This window comes from Lutra lutra, chromosome 2 (assembly GCF_902655055.1).
Source record: "Lutra lutra chromosome 2, mLutLut1.2, whole genome shotgun sequence".
In the NCBI taxonomy this organism is placed as follows: domain Eukaryota; kingdom Metazoa; phylum Chordata; class Mammalia; order Carnivora; family Mustelidae; genus Lutra; species Lutra lutra.
In genome coordinates this window covers 19,399,317-19,420,426 of record NC_062279.1, presented here as the reverse complement: position 1 = coordinate 19,420,426, position 21,110 = coordinate 19,399,317, and the positions used below count along the sequence as shown (strand labels likewise).

Sequence of the window (21,110 nt, the reverse complement as noted above, 5' to 3'; positions counted from 1 at the left end):
TCTGCACCACCAGTAGCCCTATGTGGCTCTTGCCTACATAATAACTAACCTCTCAGAATGCCTGGGTGGCTCAGTTGGTTAAGTGTCTCCCTTTGGCTCAGGTCAGGATCCCAGGGTCCTGAGATCAAGTCCTATATTGGACTCCTTGCTCAGCAGGGAGTCTGCTTCTCCCTCTGCCTGCTGCTCTCCCTGCTTGTTCTCTCTCTCTCTCTAACAAATGAATAAATAAATCTTTAAAAAAGTAATAATAATAGTAACTAACCTCTCTACTGGAGTCTGTTCATCACACTCGAGTCTTTCAACAACAGGGTGTTATAAAAGCATTGTTATTCCCATCCAATTTTAGGGAGGCTCAGTCACCCCCAAGTGGCTTGCTCAAGATCACTCAGCCCATAGATAAGACAGATGCTGTCTAAACTTGATTTTCTGATCAAGTTCAAAGCGTGTGCATCCCACTAACCTAACGAGGCCTGAGGCAGACAGATCCAATGCCCATGTTTTCCTCTCATGCCTTGTTCGCTTCCTACACCTGCTGAAGTGCCCTATGTGTTAGGAGCAGAGCTGTCCAGGGACAGCTGTGTAACCTTGGCAGGTGACATCAGCTCCTTTTATCTCTGCCTTGTCATCTATAAATTGGGGGTGGTAATTCCTACCTCCTGGGGCTGTTCTGAGGATCAGATGCATTAATAGGTCTAATTCCCTTAGCTCTACGCCGGGTCCATAGTGAGCACCATATAAACGGGAGCTATTCTTAGCTGCTGGCTCCCTCATTCACTCAGGAAGTTAAAACTGCGGCCAAAAGGAGTCTGCAACCACCTGAGGACCTGGAGGACGTCTACGCCGCATGGCAGGTAGCCAGTGCAATAGCACAACAAAGCAGTGGTCACGGAAAAAGCCCATGTTAGAGAGCATCACAGCCTGAGACGCCTTGATGTTCAAAGTCAAGTGTCACAGCTGCATCTCTCTGTGGACAGCTCCCTGCTTCCGACAGCAGCCCAGAGGCACTGGGCTGAAACAGAATCATTGGAAATGACACAACTAGAAAAGGCCTGTTTGGAAAGGCTGTCATTTTAAAAACAAAAGAATAACAACAACAACAACAAAACACAGCAAGCTTTCTCCTTTCCCTGGTAGAAATCCATTTTGCTGGACTAAGAGGGAAATTATGTTTTCCCAGAATTTATATTCCATGCACAACTCAGTATCATTAAAAAGGCACTTATTTTTTCTTAGGCCTCTGAAAGGTACTTTAAACTGGCAGGAGACTGCAGAGAAGTGGTAGAAAAGCTATAAGTTTCAGCGTGCTCAAATGAACTCCTCTTTTTTTTCCTCCCCGTAAAAACCCACATCTGAAGGTTACTAACCACGTGCAGAGCCTCCTAGTATTCTGCTCTTGGCTCCAAGGCCTAACTGTTTCTGGAACACATTTGGCAGCGCCCATGGGCCTCCCCATCTCTTTGCCTCTCCAAATGCTGCCTTGTAGTCCCCCCTGGCCTTCTTCTGCATGTCTAAAGAAATGGGGAATCAGGGCATTTCCCCCAGAAAAGCCTGCTAGAGAGACTTCTGAGAGACGGGGAGGAAAACGGCACGAGTTTCCACAGCTCTGAGCACCGGGAGAGAGGAGGACCAGCTTGGCAGTGCTTCTTGGAAAGAGTCATTTCAAAAAGACCGGGCAGGGCCCTCCTGGTAGGCTTGTTTGCTGAGCACAAACATGAACAACTCAGAAGCGTATATAAAGGCACAAGAGCCTTTGGGCTGACGCTGGTGCCCAGAGCGCAGGACTCAGGGCTTGGGCCTGAGGGCTTCCGGTCTAGGACAAGAGCAAAGTTTTCTGGAAGGGCCCTGAGGGACACACAGACCATTGTACTCACCTCGACTTCGGAGGCGGTGGCGGAGGTGAGAATACCTCAATCCCACTTCTGTCCTTGGGGAACTCGAAGGCAAAAGAGGCCGACTTGCTCATCCCAGTCCCAACTTTGCTGCTCTGCGCAGAGGAGCTGTCCGTGGGGCGGAGACGGTGCCAGGTGGAGGAGCTTGAGGGCTCCGCGGTGCCATTTTCCATCTCTCTGCCCCAGCTTTTACTCAACAGCTCGTGCTCTACCTCCTCCTCTTCTTCTATCCGGCACTGGCGGCTCCAGGCTCCCGTCTGGTACCGGGGCCTCCTCTGGTCCAAGGTGGAGGCGGCGGCAGCAGGCGGGTGGCACCGGGCAGAGTCACCAGTGGCGGCGACGCTGTTGGCCCGGCAGGAAGCAGCAGAGTCTGTGGGGGCCCTGGAGGAAGTCTGGGGCCCGGGACCACCTGTGGAGCTCCCCTCGCTGAGGTCCGAGAAAGGGGAGGTAGACGGCGACACGGGGGACCCTCCAGGGCTACTCTTGGACAGCTTGGGGGGAATGGCAGGCTTCCCCTTGGGCGTGTTCTCACTGGCGTCGGGACGGGCGCCTTCCCTGGAGCTCGTCCCCTGACCAGCTGAAGCCTCCTCTTCCCCTGCCTCAGAGTCCTGGCTCATGGGCCCTCGTGGCCACTGTACCCCCACAGCAGAGTCAGGGCTGCTCAGGTAGATTGTCCGGTGGTCCTCTTCTGGGTGGGCTGCCATGACTGTGATGGTGGCTGCCACCTGGGGAGCCATGTCTGGGCCTTCCCGGTCCCGGCCCCAGCCAGATGCTGATTTCTGAGCCCAGGTGTTAGCTGTCCGTACCTGGCCCTGGCCTTGGCCCTGGCCCTGAGCAGCTGCTGCCTGTTCCACTGCGGCCTGTGGCTTGGAAGGTGCTGGAACCACCTTCTTCCTCTTGGTGCTCTCGGCATAGATGGGTTCAGGCTGTACCACCTCTCGGAGGGGAGCTGGAGGCTGGGGTTCCCCCGTTAGTCCAAGGCCTCTGTTAGAGGTTGCCAAGTGGCAGCCTGAGTCCTGCGGCTTCCCTGGCACAGGCTCCTTCGTGAGGGAGCAGTAGTCACTGTCCAGATGAGGTGCAAAGGGGCTGCCGGCCCCGCTGCTGGTGCTCCCGCAGGAGAGGCCATCGGAAGAGCTGGCAGCCTCGGAGGTCAGGGACAGCTTCTTGGGGGCCAGGCGGGGTGGGTTCTCTTCGGAACCCTCCCTCCGGAAGCCCAGAACCCGCTTCTCCTCCTCGGGGGGCCCCGCACACACTCCCTGCTCCCAGCATGGCGGGGAGTGGTCCCCTCTGCCGGGTCTGCACGGAGAACTCTCAGCCTGTGACGTGTCCGTGGCAATGGGGCTCCCGGGACAACAGTCCAGAATGGAGCAATACTCTCCCCCTTCGCTGTCCCCCGGAGGTGAGCACCTCTGATAGCTGTCATCCTCCAAGGGCAGGGACTCCCGCAGGGGCTGCAGGGAGGGGCAGGGCCCAGGGCCCTTGTGACAGCCAGACGTCATCCCAGCAAAGGCAGCCACCTTCTGGCGGAAGCTCTCCTGAGCGGAGGTCAGCTCTTGGTAGGGAAACATGGGTTTCTCTTCTTGTCCCACCTTCTCAGGGGAGAAACTCACGGGGTGGAAGGCGGTGGGCCGCTCCCCACGGGCCTCTAGGCTGTGCAGCCCCACCATGGCATAGGCGGGGGGGCAGCGAGCGTGCCCATCTGTGGAGGCAGAGGGCCCAGCGGCCTTCTGGACGCCTCGGAAGCTGCCCAGGTAAACTATCGGCACGTCGTCCTGCTGCGGGAGGGGGAGCTTGCCGGGGGCTCGTCTCCAGATGACCTACACAGCCCCAAGGTTAAAAGACTTACATTAGACCTTGTCAGAGAAAAAAGGAAGAGAGAAAAAGTGAGAGGGAAGTGCCATGACATTGTGAATGGTCTTCCGTGCTGCAGAGCTCCCTCCCTGCAGAGCACGCCTACCTTCTGATCTCCCCACAGACTCTCTTCATGGCTGGGGCCCCCCCGGAGCCAGTGGTCTTCCCAGACACTGAGCTGTGCTTCCCACCCGGGGTCTGTAATTCTTTTGGCTTAAGTCTGTGAGGCAGGGGAAAAAAAAAAATCTGAAAAAGGACATTCTGCTTTCTCCCTCAAAATGGCCCGATGAGAGAAATTCTCCTAAGAGCTTTGAAAACAAGAGTTTTGAGTTTGGGTGCATTTTTGTTTTATGTCTGTTAGTTTTTTGATAACCGTGTCACAGTACAATGCTGAAGAAACCAAAGTCATGGGGCTTTTTGAAACAGCTTGGGAGGGTGGTAGGGTAGGAGAGTGAGGGCTGGTTTCTGAACTGGGTCCCCAGCTCCTTTACTGCTCTCTGGGCCTTGCCGAAGAGCTACTCCCCCTCCAAGTTACAGGCAGTGTGACTCAGCCCGAGCTTGCAAAAGGGGCTGGACTAGTTGAGCTCTGAGGCAAAGATGCAGGTTGGTCATGGGACACCTGGGTGGCTCAGTGTCCAACTCTTGATTTCAGCTCAGGTCATGATCTTGGGGTCATGAGATCAAGCCTCATGTGGGGCTCCATACTAAGTATGGAATCTACCTGAGATTCTCTCTCTTCCGCTGCCCCTCCCCCCACTCATACACACATGCACACACACTCTCTCTCTCAAAAAAAAAAAAAAAAAAAGAAGAAGAAGAAGTAGATGGTCATTCCCATTACTGAAGTCACGGTCCCCTTGCCCTCCCCTTCTAAAGTCTCCCCGTGCCCCAAAACTTTAAGAAGCAGCCTCAAAGTTGGGCCACCATTTGCCTCCTTTCCAAGATGATTCTGAACTGAAGGAGTCCCCGGCATATGTCTGCGAAGACCAAAGGTCCTGAGTGCAGCCTGGTGAATGGGTGTAACCAGCTTCCGACTGATGGAGTGGTTCTGGAAGGACATGGAACTAAGTGCAACCACAGGAAATGCCGCTCCTCAGTTAAGCCTCCTCCAATTTAAAACTGACCTCTGATTTCACATGGGCTCAAACACCCTTACTAATCCACTCAGCATGATGGTTTAGGAAAAGCAGAATAGGCAAAAAGGTCAAACAAGTCCCCAGAGGTTCTTAGATGTCCTAGACTTCCAGCTTCCTAGACCTGTCTAGAGGCAGCAGGCTCTACATGACTTCTAAATAATTATACTTCTGTAAGGGGGACCTGTGGGATGAGAAGACCAGTCTAATCTCTGGGGATATAACGGTCTCTAGGGGTCCCAGGTCAAAACTGCTGAAATCCAAGCTTCACAACGGGAAACATGAACACCGGCTGGGAAGTAGATATGAAGGGATGACCACTCACAGGTCAAGTGTGATCATGGCCTTGTGGTTCCCTTTTTTAGGAAGACTTTATTTTTTAAAGACATGGGCAGAAATGGTGCAATGCCTGGGGTGTGCTTTAAAATCCCAGGGAGGAGAGGGTGGGGCTGGGGGCAGAGAGGAAGCAAGACGGGGTCATGAGTTCATCTGCGGACACTCATGGCCGTGGACATGGGGCATTCCTTATGCCATCACTGCTACTCGTGTATGCATTGTAAACTAGCGATAAAAAAAGTTCAAAAACTTTTTCCTTTTAAAGCTGCATTTTTGTGTGCCACCAGTTATATAATTAAGACACTCTCCAATGCCACTTGCGGGACCGGCCTGATGGTTCTCAGCCTGAAGGGACAGATGGAAGGGAGCGCAGCTAGGAATGGAGGGCAGGACTTGGGAAAGAGCAGTCGTGGGGTGGGCTGACCGGAGGCCACCCCTCGGGAGTCATGCTCTAACAGCCCTCCCTGGCTGCCGGCCAGCCATCCCGTTACAGCAAGAGCAGCCCCCGTAAACATACCACGGGCGTTAGTCAGCCTCACCTGCGAGACGTCGGCGCTCAGGTTTGCCTCTGTCCACACGTCGGAGGCGTCGGCGCTCATCATGGTGGGCTTCACGGCGATGGTGGGCTTGGAGTAGGGCGAGCCGTTCACGGCTTCATCTTCCAGGCGGCAGGCGTCAGGCCGGGGGGGCAGGCGAGGCGGAGGGGGCAGGTGGCCGGCTCTGGGCTGGGGCTGGCCGGGCGCCGGCTGGTGGTCACTCCTCAGGCAGAAGCAGTTCTTACAGGACCCGGGCTTCCAGATGTGCTCCACAAAGTCACTGCACGCGGACATCTTCGGGCTCTCGGCGCTCAGGCGGACGGTCTGGTGCATCTTGAGCCCGCGGCGCGCTGGTTCATTTTGCGCTCAGCTCTCCGGCGTGGGCTTCTGGGGGACAGAGGTGGGTCGCAGGGCGGCCTCCCGGAATAGTGGCAGAGCACTGGGCCGATCAGAGGGCTGCCCAGCCCGAGGACAGCTGCATTACCAGCTGGAGTCTGATTATTTCGAGGGGAAGTAGAAGGGGGAGGAAGGAGGAAAGGAGAGAAAAAAAATAAAAGGTAAAGATTAGCAATTCTGCGTTTTCGGAGGCCCTCACCGATTTGCCGTAAGGCTCTTAGTCACTCTCCGGTGGGGCAGCCTTATCAGAAGCTGTAAAAACCAAACACAGCTCTGGGACGGGAGTACAGAGCCCAGTGGGCATTTCAGTCCCCAGGGCCGAAGGGGTCTAGCACTGGGGACAAGAGCTACAAAGCTGTACAGCAAATAAATGTGGTGGCTTCAGAGGACAAGCCACGACTTCACACCTTCCAGAGGACAAGCCACGACTTCACACCAAGCAAGGACTGTGAGTGGGCAGGAAGGCCTGGGCCCTGAGCCTAGCTTTGGAAGCCATACCTCTGGCCCCGCGGACACTGTACGGATGAGAAAGGGGAGAGGTGTGGGGCCGGCCTGCCCCTCAGGGGAACTGCGTTAGGAGATCCAGCATCTTGGGAATTGGCCCTCCTCCCCTTACTTCAACCCAGTGCTCAGGGAGGTCAGCAGAGCTGGGGCTGCAGGCCAGGAGGGAAACAGAAAGAGAAATGCCCAATTACCACAGCCCTCTGGTCTAAGGGTGGCCAGGTAAAATATAACAGAGGGAAGAGCTTATCACACAATTGTTTTTCCCGACGATAGCCCTAGGGGTAAGGCAGCCGGCTTGTTGCAAGAGTTGTCTCTGACAGCGAAACAGGGAGCAGAAGGTTCTCCCAGAGAACCTAGTAAATTCACCTGTTGAAGATGAGCTCAAAGGGGTTGCAGATATTAGCCAATTAGCCTGAATAACAGCCCGGCAGGGAGCTGTTATCCCCATTTTACAGATGAGGAAACAACGGCAGTGACATAAACTAAGACTTGTCCAAAAGACACAGGGAGTTTGGTGGTTCTAGAAGGCAAAAGGCCAACTGTGCTGGAAGCCCTTCAACTTTCATCACGTCATTCGTGACACACGGTGGCTGCCCATCGCCTGTTTGCCGCTCCTCGCTCTCCTTCCCTCATTTAAATGAACTGGCCTCCTCAGAAGGAAAACGTTCATGAGAAAATCATCTCTACAAACCGCGGGTGATTAGATTCTCATCAAAAAGGGAGTTCTGCCCTGGGGTTTGCTCTCCACTCTCCTCCAGTGAGAACTTGCTTTGGGGCTGATGCCGGACAAATTATCAACAGGACTAACCGGGTGGAATGAGCCAGGAGCCCATTCCAGCATCTGCAGGGAGCATGCTCTCTTTCCAGTGCTCCACACTCACGGACAGGGGTGTTTAATCACCAAGGACCAGAGCTAAATTTGCCTCCTTTCCCTCCAAGGATCACCGTGAAGCCACTGCCTCGTGAAGCTAAATGAACGCTCCAAAATAAAGGCAAGTGTTTGTCTTTCAGCAACTGCTGGTGGAGGCTTAGGCATCCCTCTCTTTAAGATGATTGTGGGTTGCGTTCTTCTCCTCCCCTAAATATATCTGAGTAGCAGGTTCACGCCTCACCAAGTTCCCCAGAAGAGGTCACTAAGCTTCAACAAGCAGAGGAGGAGAGCAAGGATTTTTCTTTCCTCCCATAATCTTGAGCCACAGAGAGCTTTCGGCTCTGCTGCTGAATTTGGGGGAAGTAGAGGAAGCACACTGGTATTCAGAGAGCAAGTGTCCATATCCCTGCCCCAAGGCGGGGAGTTGGTCCTCTCCTGGAGAGCGGTTGGCTTCCTGACCACAGGGAAAGAGAGGCTCCCCTTTACTGCAGGCAAAGGCTCCCAAGCCCCGTTGGTGGGATGGGGAAAGAACACCTTAGAAGCCCGTTTTGTGGGAGCCTTTCACGTTCCTGCAGCTCCTTATAAGGCTGAGCTATCTGTGGAGGTGGGCGTCCAACCACTTCCTCAAGGCTACCACAGACTCATAGAGAGGCAGTCTGGGATGGCCGCCCCTCATTTCCTCCCCCGGCAGGCCACCCAGAGCACAAACTTGTCACATCTGCTTGGTGCCAGAGTGCCCCATTCTCTGTCCCCGATGGCCCACAACAGCCCTGGGACTTTGGATCAGCTCTGGATGACTGAGGTACAGGCAGCTTCCTTCAGAACGTTTGCCGGCTTACGCACACTGTCTGGGCTCCCATGCCCAGCTCTGAGATTCTCTGACATGGGCACAGCTCTCCACACCACTGCTCAGAGATGCAAAGGTTTTTAGGGGAAGTCTTTGACTACGAGAACAGAATGAAAACGATAGACTTCCACCATCACAAATTCACTGCCTCCTGTGAAAACTGGTTTCACAGTCACAGCAAAAAGAATTTACCATCATGTCAAGTAAGAAAAGATCCTTTTCCAGTTCTGTCTAGAGAGCTCTTTGCCTGGAATTATCACCTATTTGTTTTCAGCGAAAGATGGTGAAAAACTCAAGTGACGCTCTCAGGGTGGTAGCAGTGCTGGGCCTCCCAGCGCTGACTCTCCACAGCTTGGGAATGGCACCTTCCTGCCCACATTCCTTACCTCAGAGGGGAGGCAGCCCCCAGAATTATGCAAATTCCCCCATTTCAGTGGGAGGCAGCAGTGTAAGATTAGAAAAAGATCCCAGCATTCTTTCTGATCCAAGTCATGATAAAATAGCTTTGCCTCTGCAAACTTCTGCACGGGATTTGTGGCTACAGTTTGCAAGACTGAAGTTGTCAGACACACTCCCATCCCATTTCGAAAGAATCTGAAGAATGGTGGCCAGATCCATAAAATCAAATCTTGTGGCTCAAAATGCCCCTCACACTTGCATCAAAGGCTGTTAATGCCTTACTCTGAAGTGACAGAATTCCAGAAAATATTCATATTTTCTGTATCTATATTCAGATATCTATATCTATCTCTCTATATATGAAGATTAAATTAATGCAACACTGAAAAAGAAAAGTACATGTGGAAGGTGTCTGGATTTCAATACTCCACTGGTAGGGGTTGCCCAGGCAGAAAGAACAAAATGATAACCTTAACACATCTCCCTAACACCCCCCCCCACACACAGGGTGTCACGATATTTGCCCAACTTTTAATTTTATTTTTTCCTTCTCCAATGCTATGTAATCTAATCTCAGTGGTAGGAATGTGATTTTCATGGGTTACACTACAGCCTGCGCCAGCAAGGAGGACAGCCGGATTCCACAGGATCCCCTGATAACAAAGTAGCTACAGAATTCCCCAGGGCTTCCTGTCACATCTCCCTCTCAAAAAGGGAAAAGGCTGACACCATAGCTCGGGCCAGTGATCAATAAGGTCCGTGGAACCTGCTCTGCCCTGATCTCATTGCAAAACTCCTGGCCCGTAGACCTTTGGGCTTTCCAGCTCTGCAAAGCCATGCCTTCGCCGGCTGAGCTCTACCTGAGAAAAATAAACACGTCTAGCCGGCCCTGCCTCCATTCCCTTTTACAGGACCTGAAAGCGGAGAGGTGGAGAGGTTCTGTTTTCTCAGAGTGTGTGTGTGTGTGTGTGTGTGTGTGTGTCCAGCTGGGGACACAAGCAGCAGGAGCAAAGGTTAGGAACATGCCCACAGTACGCCTTTCAGGGGGCTCAGCCAGCGCTCGGGAGAAAGGCATCATCTCGTTCCCTCTGGGGGCTCGGAGGCTGACATCTAAGCCGGGGCAGCGCACGAGGCGGCTACCCTGGGGCCCCAAACCATCTCGCCCCCGGGGTCCCCGTCCTAGCAGCCCCGGCGGCCTCTCCCTCTCCGCTCCTTTGACAATACTCCTGCGGCAGAAATGAAGTCTTCCCCATTAGCAACTCGCAAAGCGCTTCGGTCTCTTGCCCCAGACAGAACAGCAAGCCCAACAAGACCGGCTGAACAGGCGGCTTCCCCTCCCCGAACTCGAAGGAAAGTTTCCCCGTTTAAAAAAAGCGCGATTCTCGAATGAATCGAAAACACCCTCCGGCTCCCGGGTGCTCCCGGCTCAGCGCCTCCAACCTCGAGCACAACCCCCGGGCGCACGCGGTCCGGACGCTCCACCCTCCGCCAGCGGCCGCCTGTCACCCCGGGGGAAGCCGACAGGGGAGTCGCCCTCTCGGGCACCAAGGCGCTCCCCGCCGCCCCGGAGCTCCCCTCTGCGGCCGCGTTCGCCAGACAAAAAGAGACGGGATTTGGAGAAAGCGTCGCGGGCTCACCTCGGGGCCGCGCTCCCCCGGCCTCGCCGCCGGTCGCCCAGCCGCCAGCCGCCCCGCCGGGCGCCTCGGAGCATTGTTTGGAGAGTGAGTGCGCGCGGTGCGTGCCCGGCCGCGGGCGGGTGTCCTCTGCCTGGGCCCGGAGGCCGGGTGGCAGCTGCGAGCGCGGCTCCGCCCCCTCCGCCTCCGGTTCCGCCGCGCGCCGGGGCTCCCGCCGCACCTCCGCAGTCCGCGCCGGCGCCCCGCGCGCCCCTAGCCCCCCGCAGGCCCGCGCGCCTCCGGCTCCCTGCTGCAGGGCTGCGGCTCTCCCGGCCCCGAGCGCTCCCAACTCTCCCCGCCCCGCCCCTCCCTCCCTCCCGCGCCCACCCGCCCGCCCGGGAGGCCCCGCCCCTGGCCCCGGCGCTGGGTGCCTTCGGACCCGGGAGCCGAGCCCCCACCTGCCCCCGCCCCAGAGGCGGCGGTGCGCGCCTCCGCCGCGGCGGCGATCCCGGCTTGCTGCCTTCCTTTGAGCACAATGCGTGTGTAGGTATCAGAGGTGTCCGGCATCCCTTCATCCGGCCGGCTCTGCTAGACCCCGGGGCGGTAAAGCCCGGCCGCTGGGCAGGGGAACGAGAAAGCGAGGGATCGGGAGTGGAACAGAGAGGTCGGGAGACCCCCGGGTCGCGAAAGCTGCGTGGGCACCGATGTTGGCCGTGACTGTGGCGGGGGAGGAGGCGGGTGGGGGGACGCGAGGGAGCCCGGCTGGGACTCCCGAACGCGGATTCCTGGTCCCGCTCAATCCCGGGACTGAGCGTCAGGCACGTCGCTTCACCCCCAGGAACTTCAGTTTTCTGGACATAGAAGGAAGGGTTGGGGCTGGGGAGAGCTGGTCTAACACCTCACCTGGACCGACAGCCAGGGCTTCCGCGGGTCCGTATTACACCTGTGTTTACAGTTTTCCCTGAGTGACTCACTCACTGAGATAAACTGAGTTCGAAAGAGTCCCCGGGCTAAAAACTCTTGTAACAGAGTATGACCGCCTACCACCTAGTCAGTCTCCTCGCCTCCTCCAGTGGCCTGTGACGGGCCCGGAACCTGGACCTGGGTGTTTCCTCAGGGAATTAGCGAGCGCCAGGGTCACCACCGTAAGCACGCCTGGGTAAGGGCAATGTGGTGGAATGGAATAGAAAGAAAACCCTGGAAAAACACCTGTGGCCTCCCCTCTGGCCCTCCTGCTCCCCAGAGAGGTAATGTATGGCAACTCCAATTAGGTCCTCTGCCTTTCAGTCCACAGGGGTAAGCCCGTGAGGCTCCAGCCAGCTGAGAGGTGCTAGACTGGTTTCCCTTGAGATTCCAGGGCTTTCCATGAGATCTGGCAGTGAAAGCAGGACTGAGGGTGAGGAGGTAGGTGGAGGGGGGACCTGTTCTTGAGGTTTGGCTTGGGTGCAAGAAAAGAGGAACGGTAGAGGGATATAAGGAATACTTCCTCATGGTCCAATGTCTGGATTTCTCCTTAGTGTGAATAGAACTGGGGGGAGGGGAGATAGCATAGAGGGATGGAAGGGGAACTAACATTGTTCAAGTACCTACCCTGTGCCAAGCCACCCTACGAGAGGGATGCCATCCCCATTTTACAGGGAAGAAACCTGACGCGCAGAGGACCACAGAATTTGCCAGGGCCTGTCAGCTGAACAGCGGTAATACTGGGACCGGTAGCAACAGCCATCTGGTTCCACTGGTGGACAATTCCGGTCTTGCCGTGCTGCCCTCTCCAAGTCCTGGCAGTCCAGCCCGATTTTTCCTTCTTCTCAAAGTGAGAGGAAACCATGTGAACAAACAGGGAAGGAAACTCTGGCTAGCCTCCGTCAGCATCCAACAAAACAGAAGGGGCCAGGCCTCTCTTTACAAGACCTGTTGGTGGAGGGAGGGCGCAGGGGGCCGGGGGGTTGATAAGCAGGTAGGTACAAAGTGGTCTGTACCAGAGAAGTAAAAAAATGGCATAAGGACATGCATGCGATTCAGTTACAGTGGGAGATGGCGCACCCCTGGGATTCGAGAAGTTCCTTGTTCCCATGATTCAGGCTAGATGCGCCTCTAGTTCTCCCTCTATAAGGCCTGGCTGGGGACACCCACCTCACAGGATTGAGCATAGAGAAAGCATTCCCGTTCCCCCTTGATCTTCCTCTCTTTACTTAACGTATCCCTAACACACAAACAGGCGGAAGAACATAAGGATCAGAAGCAAAGGCAACGGTGTGACGAGATTGGCAGTTCTGTGGCGTGGGATGGCAATGGAAGGGTTAATTCAGTCTTTCTGCCAAATAATCCGTGTCCCCAAGTGTTTTGCTGCGCTCACACAAAATAAATGCATTATTCCGTAGTTACTGGCATATCACGTGAATCTTTTCATGCCAGCAACATGGTCTTAAAGATGGCTTCATCTTGCCTAATGAAAAGAATCAAAAAATACTTCAAAAGACCCACTTAGAGCCACATAAAATACCCGTTCTCTCATGCAGGGTTCCACCAGTGATTGTTAAGTATGTTATCTCCTCGGTAAAGCCACGGTAAGCTCATGCATTTTAATAAACAATTCTCGCTCGAACTTCCACAATGCATTCTGCAATGCAATGTCATTGGTGTGTACACAGCGTTCTGCTTCTAGTTACTTATCGGTCCATTTCATGACACTTCTAACTGCAGGGCTCGGGTTCCCAGATACAGATCAGACCTTGAAGAAGAGTGATTCCCTTTAAGGTTTTAGTCTATGAGCACCAGTCTGTATAAGACAGCCGTGAAATGGGGGGAAATTAGGACAAAGGCCGGGATAGGTAGTGCTTTGGTGGTCGGTAAGCTAGAGTTGTTTGAAATTAGAACGGCAAAATGGCAGAATGAGGAAGTGTACACATGAAAATATACTGAGAAGAGGTTAGCTGGGATACTGGAGGGGTTGGACCATGGAAGTTTGAACCAAAGTAATCTAATGCCTGATTTCTCCCCAGCCGGAAAGTAGAGCTCCAAACAGCAGAGAGGTGTCTCTCCCCTTAAAGGGAGAAAGGGGTTCAGTGTTAGTAAACAAACATTTATTGAGCACTTCTACTTACAAAGCTCAGGATGAGGTCCTACAGGGAAAACAGGTCTGTGAGCTGGAGGTAATGCCGGGACAGTGGGGGCTCAAAGAAGGAAGACAGAAACCCAAAAAGTGGTTTCACAGAGGCAGGGGGCTTAGGAGGATGAGAAGGATTTCAATTTGTGGGCAGTGGGAAATTTCCAGACTGAGAGAATGGTATCCACAAAAGAGTGGTCAGAGGAGAGGCAAGAGACTTTGCAGAGATTCCCCATGCGGTATGGCTGAGCGTGGTTATAGGAGATGAGGCTGAAACCACAGCGTGGGACTGGCAGGAAGGAGGAAACTTACCAATGGGGGAGCACTGACTTTTCTGAGCAACCGAATGACGTCATCCAAGCTAGTTTTTCATTGGCTCTACCTGGATCTTCTATCCCAGATAGATTAGGAAGTGGGAGAAGAGGTGAGAGACAAGGAGACTGGCTTGGAGTTTCTATCTTTGGTCCAGATAGGAGGTAAGGGGCAGTGGGAATGGAAAGCAGGGATGTGGGATGGATGGTTTGGAAAGATGTGAAGAGGGAGATCTGGGGACTGACTGCTTAGTAATTCACTGAGGGCACTAAGATATTTACAAATAACAGCTTGCACGGTGGAGCATCCACTCTGTGTCAGGCCTTGTGTGCTAACAGATTTGTATGCCTTTTCTCATAGGAAGCTCACAGAAATTCCCAGGTTGGTGCTACTATGGGGGAGAGGAAGGAATCAAAGATAACCAGCAGAATTTTAACCTCCAGAGACTGGTAGACTAATGGTTGTGCTAGTACAAGTAGGGAAGTGGGCTCTCGTGTCTGATGTGTATGGCAGCCAACCGGGGAAGGACGGTATCCTGCCAGCTGTGACGTTTGGAACCATAGAAAAAAATGAAGGACATTGGAGAAGAGATGATATGAAGTGGCAAAGTGTTGGCAAACACGTAATCTAGAAGACGCCATGGAGAAAAAGAGCATGGGCCCTCTCTCTGAGACCTTCTGAAACCTAGAGCCGTGTGCAGAGGGAGACTAGCCAGGAAGGAGGTGACGTGAAGGGAATTCAGGTTGCAATGAATTGTGTCAGATGGAGAGTGTCTGAGACCAGCTTAAACTCTTCGTTACTCTGCTTATAACAGCAGGAAGTTCCAGTGGACCCCATAGAAGAAGGAAATCAGGGACAGAGGAACATGGGATGGAGAAGGTGGGCTCCTCCAGTGGGCTATTGGTCCAGAAAAGGGCATTTAACGGGGAGGAGGATGGGCCGCTGATGAGATAGGATGGAATCACTGGAAGCCATAGGCAGGTGCCCAAAGCCACCCCAGAGGGGACTGGTCAGGGAAGAAGCAAAGGAAAAAGTTCTAAAAATTGCTGGGAGGGAGTCATCTGAGCTGGAGGCTGGTCGTCTCAGCGAGCCAGCCAAAGGTTGGTCCAGCAAGTGTGCACAGCCCCACTCCCCTCCTTCTTTTTCCCCAAGTGATAATCAGCTCTTTTGGTTGCCAACCCAACTTATCTTTTTCTTCTCTGAACTGTGGAAATTCAAGGAATTTCATCAGCCAACCCCTGTCCTGTGATTATGGCATTACATCCTTGTGTCCCAGTGTTTTAAAAAACCTTTTCCAACATCCCATTCTCCCCTTACCCCCCGACTCTAGTCCTAGGCAATTCTCCACAGGATAAAATATTCTAAATAATTGACAGTATCATATTCCAAGCACTGAATAGATTTTTTTCACCAAAACTGAAAGCTATTATTTAAATAACTGCTGGATGTCAGAATCTCAAACCACATGGGACTGAGAGCCAAGGGTTCAAGATTGTTATGATCTTCCTTTGTGTCCGAGTGCCACAGAGCTCAGACGTCAAGGGCTGAAGAAGGAAAACACTTTCTTTTTTTCCTTTTATAGCATAAACACGGTTAGTTGTGTATTTGGTGACAGATACCTTATTGCAAACCTCATTTTCTTCAAAAATGTTACTGTTATAGGTTGATTTGTGTTCTCCCACTCCCCCCAGAAAGACAGATTGACATTCTAAACCCAGTTTCTCAGAGTGTGACCTTATTTGGAATTAGGGTCTATAAAGAGGTAAGCAAGTTAAAACGAGGTCATCCAGTTGGTCCCTAACCCAATGTGACTGGTGTCCTCATAAAAAGGAGGGAAGAGACAGACACCCAAAAAAGGAAGACTGTGTGAGAACACAATGGGAGAAGAGGCCATGTGACTAAATCGATGCTTCTAAAAGCCCCGGAAGGCCAAGAATTTCCTGCGTACACCAGAAGCTAGAAGAGGCAAAAGAAGGTTTTACCCCAGAGCTGTTAGGGAGAGCCTGCCTCTTGCCTCCACCTTAATCTCAGACTTCCAGCTTCCAGAACCTTGAGGCCATACCTTTCTGCTGTTTTAAGCTGCCTGGTTCTTGGTACTTTGTTAGAGCAGCCCTAGGAAAATAATACAGTTATTAAAATGAAAGTGTGCCAATGAATGATATACACTCCTGCTTCTAGACAGAAGATAAAGATTTTTAAAAATCAGCTCCAAAGAGCATGACACACAGGAGACAGGTTAATTAATGTCCCCTAAGGATATAAGGCCAAAGAGCTTTCTGTAATAAAGTCAGCATGTCCCTTTGTTCAGCCTGCCCTAGGAAGAGAATGGCCATTCTTTCACTGATAGCTCTCTCTCTCTCCGGTTTCAGGGCCCATGGTTAGGAGAAAGTCCTGGTTCCATACCTGGGTTGGCATTTGCATGGTTGAGAAACTCTTTATCTCCACACCCAGGCAGTATGAATCAAGATGAACCTCAAAGCCCATCAAAGGATTGTTCCCGGTCCACGTACATTCCAGAGATATCATTAATGGACAGGAGAGATCATCCAGGTCTAATCCTTCAGGGACAAAATGGAGATGTTGAGGTCCCCAATGACTGACATGACTTGCCCAAGGTCTCCTGAGACATTTTATAACCCTGTTCTTCTGAGATGTCAAGGTTGTTTGGTTTTTAATGTGGACTCACTGTGAGTTAAGGGTGTGAAAATGAGGATTATTTGAGGAATTAATTCATGACTCCCGCTGCTTGGCTTTCTGACTGAGCTAGAGCCAGGGTTGGAAAGAAGCAGAATATTTGATGTTAGGAAGAGTCACAAAGAAAAAACAAGCCCATTTGAAAGATCTGCTTCATTACTCTAAGAAAACCTCCTAATGCTACAGCCACTTCGGGAAATATAGTTTAACGGTTTCCTAAAAAGTCAACTATAACTTTGTCTTCTGGCCCAGCAATTCCACTCCTAGACATCTACCCAAGAGAAATGAAACTAAGGACACACAAAAACTCCCACACAAATGTTCACACAGCATTATTCGTAAGAGCTAAAGAGTACAAAAGACCCAAATGTCCATCAACTGGTGAATGAATAAGTAAATGTTCTGTCAATACAGTGAAATACTGTTCAGTAATAAAACGATAAATCCCTGATACCTGTGACAACATGGATGTATTTCCAGGTTACACTACCTGAAAGAAGACAGGCACAAAAGATTACTTAACATGAGATTCCATTTATAGGAAATATCGAGGAGAAATAACTTGACGGAGACAGAAAGTAGAAGAACGGCTGCCTTGGGCTGGGAGTGGGAATGGGGTCTGGAAGCGGGAACTAACTATCAATGGGCACGGGGGTTCTCACTCCAATGATGGAAGTGTTCTACCAATGGACTGTGAATCATGATCACACAACTTGAAAAATTAAAAATCATTGAATCGTACACTTAAAGAGTCGAACTTCGTAGGATGTGAATTATATCTTAATGAAGTTGTTTATGAAAGGAAAAAGAACGGAATATGATTCAGCCTTAAAAACGAGGGAAATGGACACCTGTTACACCACGATGAAACTTGAGGACGTTATGCCAAGTGGGATAAGCCAGTCACAAAAGGAAAATTGCTGTATGATTCTGCTTTATGTGAGGTCCCTAGAGTAGTCAAGTTCACGGAGAGGGCAAGCAGAATGGTGGTTGCTGGGGGGAAATTATGCGTGAGTAGGGAATTATTGCTTAATGGGTGTAGTTTCCGTATAGGAAGATGAAAAGTTTCGGAGACGGGTGGTGCTGAGAGTTGGGCAACTATGTCAATGTGCCTAGTACCACAGAGCTGTACATTTAAAAAAGTTGAAGTGGTGTATTTTGTGCTACATATACTTCCTATAATTGAGAGAGAGATTGAGAGAAACACTTATGTTTCTGTAAGTGAACTACCTATTGCTGAATCAAACAGGTCTGGAAACGCTCATGTTTCTTTTTTTTTTTTTTTAATTTAATTTTTATTTTATTTTATTTTTTCAGTAGGCTCCACACCCAGCGTGGAGCCCAACATGGGGCTCGAACTCACAACCCCGAGATCAAGACCTGAATTAACATCAATAGTTGGATGTCCAACCGACTGAATCATCCAGGCACCCCAAATGTCATGTTACCTTTAAGTCAGTGAGCCTTAGTCGTTCAAAAGACCATCAGTTTTTAAGCTCCTGTAGGAAACAGATCGATCCACAATTCTATAAAGTCACAGAAACTCCAGGCCTATTTGCCACCTGATAAATCATGGATGAGAAAACATCACACGCTTCACCATTCAACCATCCCACCGCTGAACATCCTTCTCCTCTTGTCTCCCCCAAGGCAGCTTTGGTTTTGCATTTTACTAGGTCAGTAGGTTTCTGAGTGTCCTGACCCCTGCGTTGTTTTTGTTGGCTTCCGCGACCTAGTCATCATTCGTCAAAACCCAGCCGTGAGACTGTCATTATATGGACTGTATCTAAGGGGTTTTACTTACAAAGGTAAGCCAGTGCTCTGAATCATGTTTTCCCAAGGAATGTTTAATGGTAGAAGAAAAGAAAGTTTTTTATTTTATTTTTCTAGAAAGATACATCATTCGCCATCTATTGTAAAGTTTTATAAGCCTATTGAAAAGCAAACTGTTTCCTTTACTTATTCACCCTTAAAGTGAGGTGGTCTTTCTTCTTTCCTTCTTTTTTCCTTAGGGTTCTCATAGGAAATCTACTACAAAAGGATTGAAAGACCATCTTTTGGACATTTACAGCATTTTACTAATAACCAGCTTCAGCCCTTTCTAGGAGTAAAATCCCATTTTGGTACAGCCCAAGTGACTCTGAGGACATCTTACTTCTCTCTATGGTCCACCACATGAGGAAACCAAAAATACTTTTACCTGCTTCCTCCTTTCATGCTTCTGAGAGCATGAACTGAGTGAAGGGACAGATGGTGCCTGGTTTCTGCGCTGGGTGGGGTAGGGTGACATGGGGGGAAGCAAACAAACCTTCCTCTCTAGGACCTGCAGATACATGCAAGCTTCCTTCAATTTTAGGCCCACACTATGTAATTGACATAGATTATCTAGAACCTTCTATCCAACCCCAGAGCCTTCTCCAGACACTGGTGCTTACCAGTAAATGAATTCTCCCCAAGTCAGAATTTCCTAGAATTAGCATTCTCATATGGGGTGGATTTACATGGTCAGAACAGTCAATAATCAAGTATAGAAGACTGGAGGGGTGGGGGAAGTGGTTTATTTATTTGCTAGAACCCCTGTTTAAACTCCCAGACAGCATTGCCCACAATATTCCCCTTGCTGTACTTTGTGTAGGTCAGGCTAATCTGCTTGTGGATTTACAGCCCTAACTGGTTCTGACCTATCAAGAGAGTAGCTGAGAGGCTCCGGGAGGAATGCTTGGTAGAATGTCCAGTGGTCACAGAAGGTAGCAGAGTCACCAAGCTTTGCAAGTGACCAATGAATGGGGGGGAGGGGACCACCATATCTAGAAAGGGGGAGGAGAGCAAAACCTTCAACTAATTTACTGGAAAGCCCCAGGCTTTATTAAGGAGGCCTTAGGATAATGGCCCTTTTGACCGACTGTTCAGTTTTTTTCCTCCTTTTAGAAGTGGCAGTGGTGGCTGGCAGGGAGAGACATGTAGCGAACAGGGCAGGAAAGGGGTCAAAAGACACGTGATGGGGCTGATTAACAAGTAGGCTTTTTAAACAGTGGCCAGGGGACACCTGCAGCTCTTCCAGACTTGCTGGCCCTGTAGGGGTTGTTTGAATGAGAAAACAGCTTCCAAAAAGATGTAACACAAGAGCATAAAAGGGAAAAAGAAAAACGTGCATTTGTGAGATGAGGGAATTGTAGAGTTTTACCTCTGATTCTTCTCAAAAGAAACCTTTTATTATCTAATATTCTCATCCGTAGGTCAAGGCTCACAAGATGAGGAGAGAGGACTCATCACCAGGACACAGTGCTGGTGTTTTGCTCCAAAAGGAATTTGCTTTCAAACAGACACGCATTCACTAATCTCTTTTCTTAAAAAAAAAAAAAAGGAAGAAAGAAAGAAAGAAAGAAAGAAAGAGAAAGAAAGAAAAAGAAAACCACAAACACAAAATCTCTTCCAGTTCAGCTGACTGAGTCCAAGTGGGGATGACAGCACCATTCACTTGCATGATCCCACAGAGCCAGTGTCCAGAATGAAAATAAATGTGACTTTTCAAATCGGGGCATAGTGTTGCTTTGTTTGTAATTCAATTAAAAGACAGGCATCACAACGTTATTGTATGAGAGGGAAGATAATACAGAGATCCACATCTTTTGGGCTGTAATACACCCAACCTGGGCTTGACAGATTGGCATCAGTATCTTGAGAAAGCCAGAAGGGGCCAGTTCCTGATCTCCAAGAGGCTATACTGAGTGTGGTGGCAGGTGGTGGGGGCGGGGGGAGCAAAAGGACAAAACCCCCATACTTTCCATAGTTAACCAGCTTAGTCCGGATCTATACCAGATGGTTATGTCTCATATTTATTAATATTTCCTATAGTTGATAGAACCTTCCTTGATAAATATCAATTATATGATCACATACATGAGATACTTATCTGTCTGTCTGTCTGTCTTTCTCTCCCTATTAAGATGCTAACCTGCCAGAGAAATTCAGCCACTTAAATTTGGTTTGGGCCGGACTTGGAAGGGATTAAATTATCATAAATCTTATCATTGTCACTTTTGGAAAGCCTTTGCCGATTCTGGAAGCAGACTTGGATGTTCCCTCTTGGTGCTCTTCCTGGCCTCAATTTCCTTGTTTGTAAAACACAGGAAGTGATACCTTCCTCAAGAGATTGTTTTGAAAATTAAGTAAGCTTTGTAAACCACCTAGTTCAGAACCTGGTGTCTTAGCACCCTTGAGCTATTACAGCAAAGTACCATAAACAACAAACATCTATTTCTCACAGTTCTGGAGGCTGGGAAGTCTAAGACCAAGGCAGCTTCAATGTCTGGTGAGAAGCCCCTTCCTGGTTCACAGAAGGCTGTTTTTTTGCTGTGTCCTTATATGGTGGAAGGCGTGAAGGAACCCCCTGGGGTCTACTTTATAAAGGCACTAATCCCATTCAGGAGTGTTCCCCTCTCATGACCTAATCAGCTTCCAAAGACCTCCACCTCCTAATACCATCCCCTGTGGGGTAGGTAGGGGTAGGTAGGTATATGAATTTTGGGGTAAACCAAACGATTAATCTACAGTTCCCAGAATATACTATACTCCGTGAGTGATGGGTGTTGTTAGAGCAGGCATCATCATTCATTCAGCACA

At 50.7% G+C, this 21,110-nt stretch overlaps 1 protein-coding gene and 1 long non-coding RNA gene across 5 annotated transcripts in view; one reads left to right on the top strand and one right to left on the bottom strand.

Annotated features, from left to right (window-relative positions):
• Positions 1–10,679, bottom strand: part of PRAG1 (PEAK1 related, kinase-activating pseudokinase 1) — a 46,827-nt gene extending 36,148 nt beyond the window's left edge. Inside the window, exons 1-3 of one of the 4 annotated variants that reach the window (XM_047715759.1) lie at positions 10,400–10,679; positions 5,749–6,239; positions 1,872–3,706 (exon numbers count right to left, since the gene is read on the bottom strand). In XM_047715759.1, the coding sequence (XP_047571715.1) occupies positions 1,872–3,706; positions 5,749–6,078 (2,165 nt within the window). In that variant the 5' untranslated portion in view covers positions 6,079–6,239; positions 10,400–10,679. Of the gene's footprint in view, positions 1–1,871; positions 3,743–5,748; positions 6,240–10,399 lie in introns of those variants that run through there. The other 3 variants (XM_047715767.1, XM_047715775.1, XM_047715783.1) reach the window with 3 other exon arrangements.
• A 94-nt stretch (positions 10,680–10,773) lies between these two features.
• Positions 10,774–13,131, top strand: LOC125091776 (uncharacterized). The gene is made up of 3 exons (XR_007124753.1): positions 10,774–10,918; positions 11,663–11,779; positions 12,013–13,131. It is a non-coding gene; the product is annotated as an uncharacterized LOC125091776 (long non-coding RNA).
• The last annotated feature ends 7,979 nt before the right edge of the window (positions 13,132–21,110 follow it).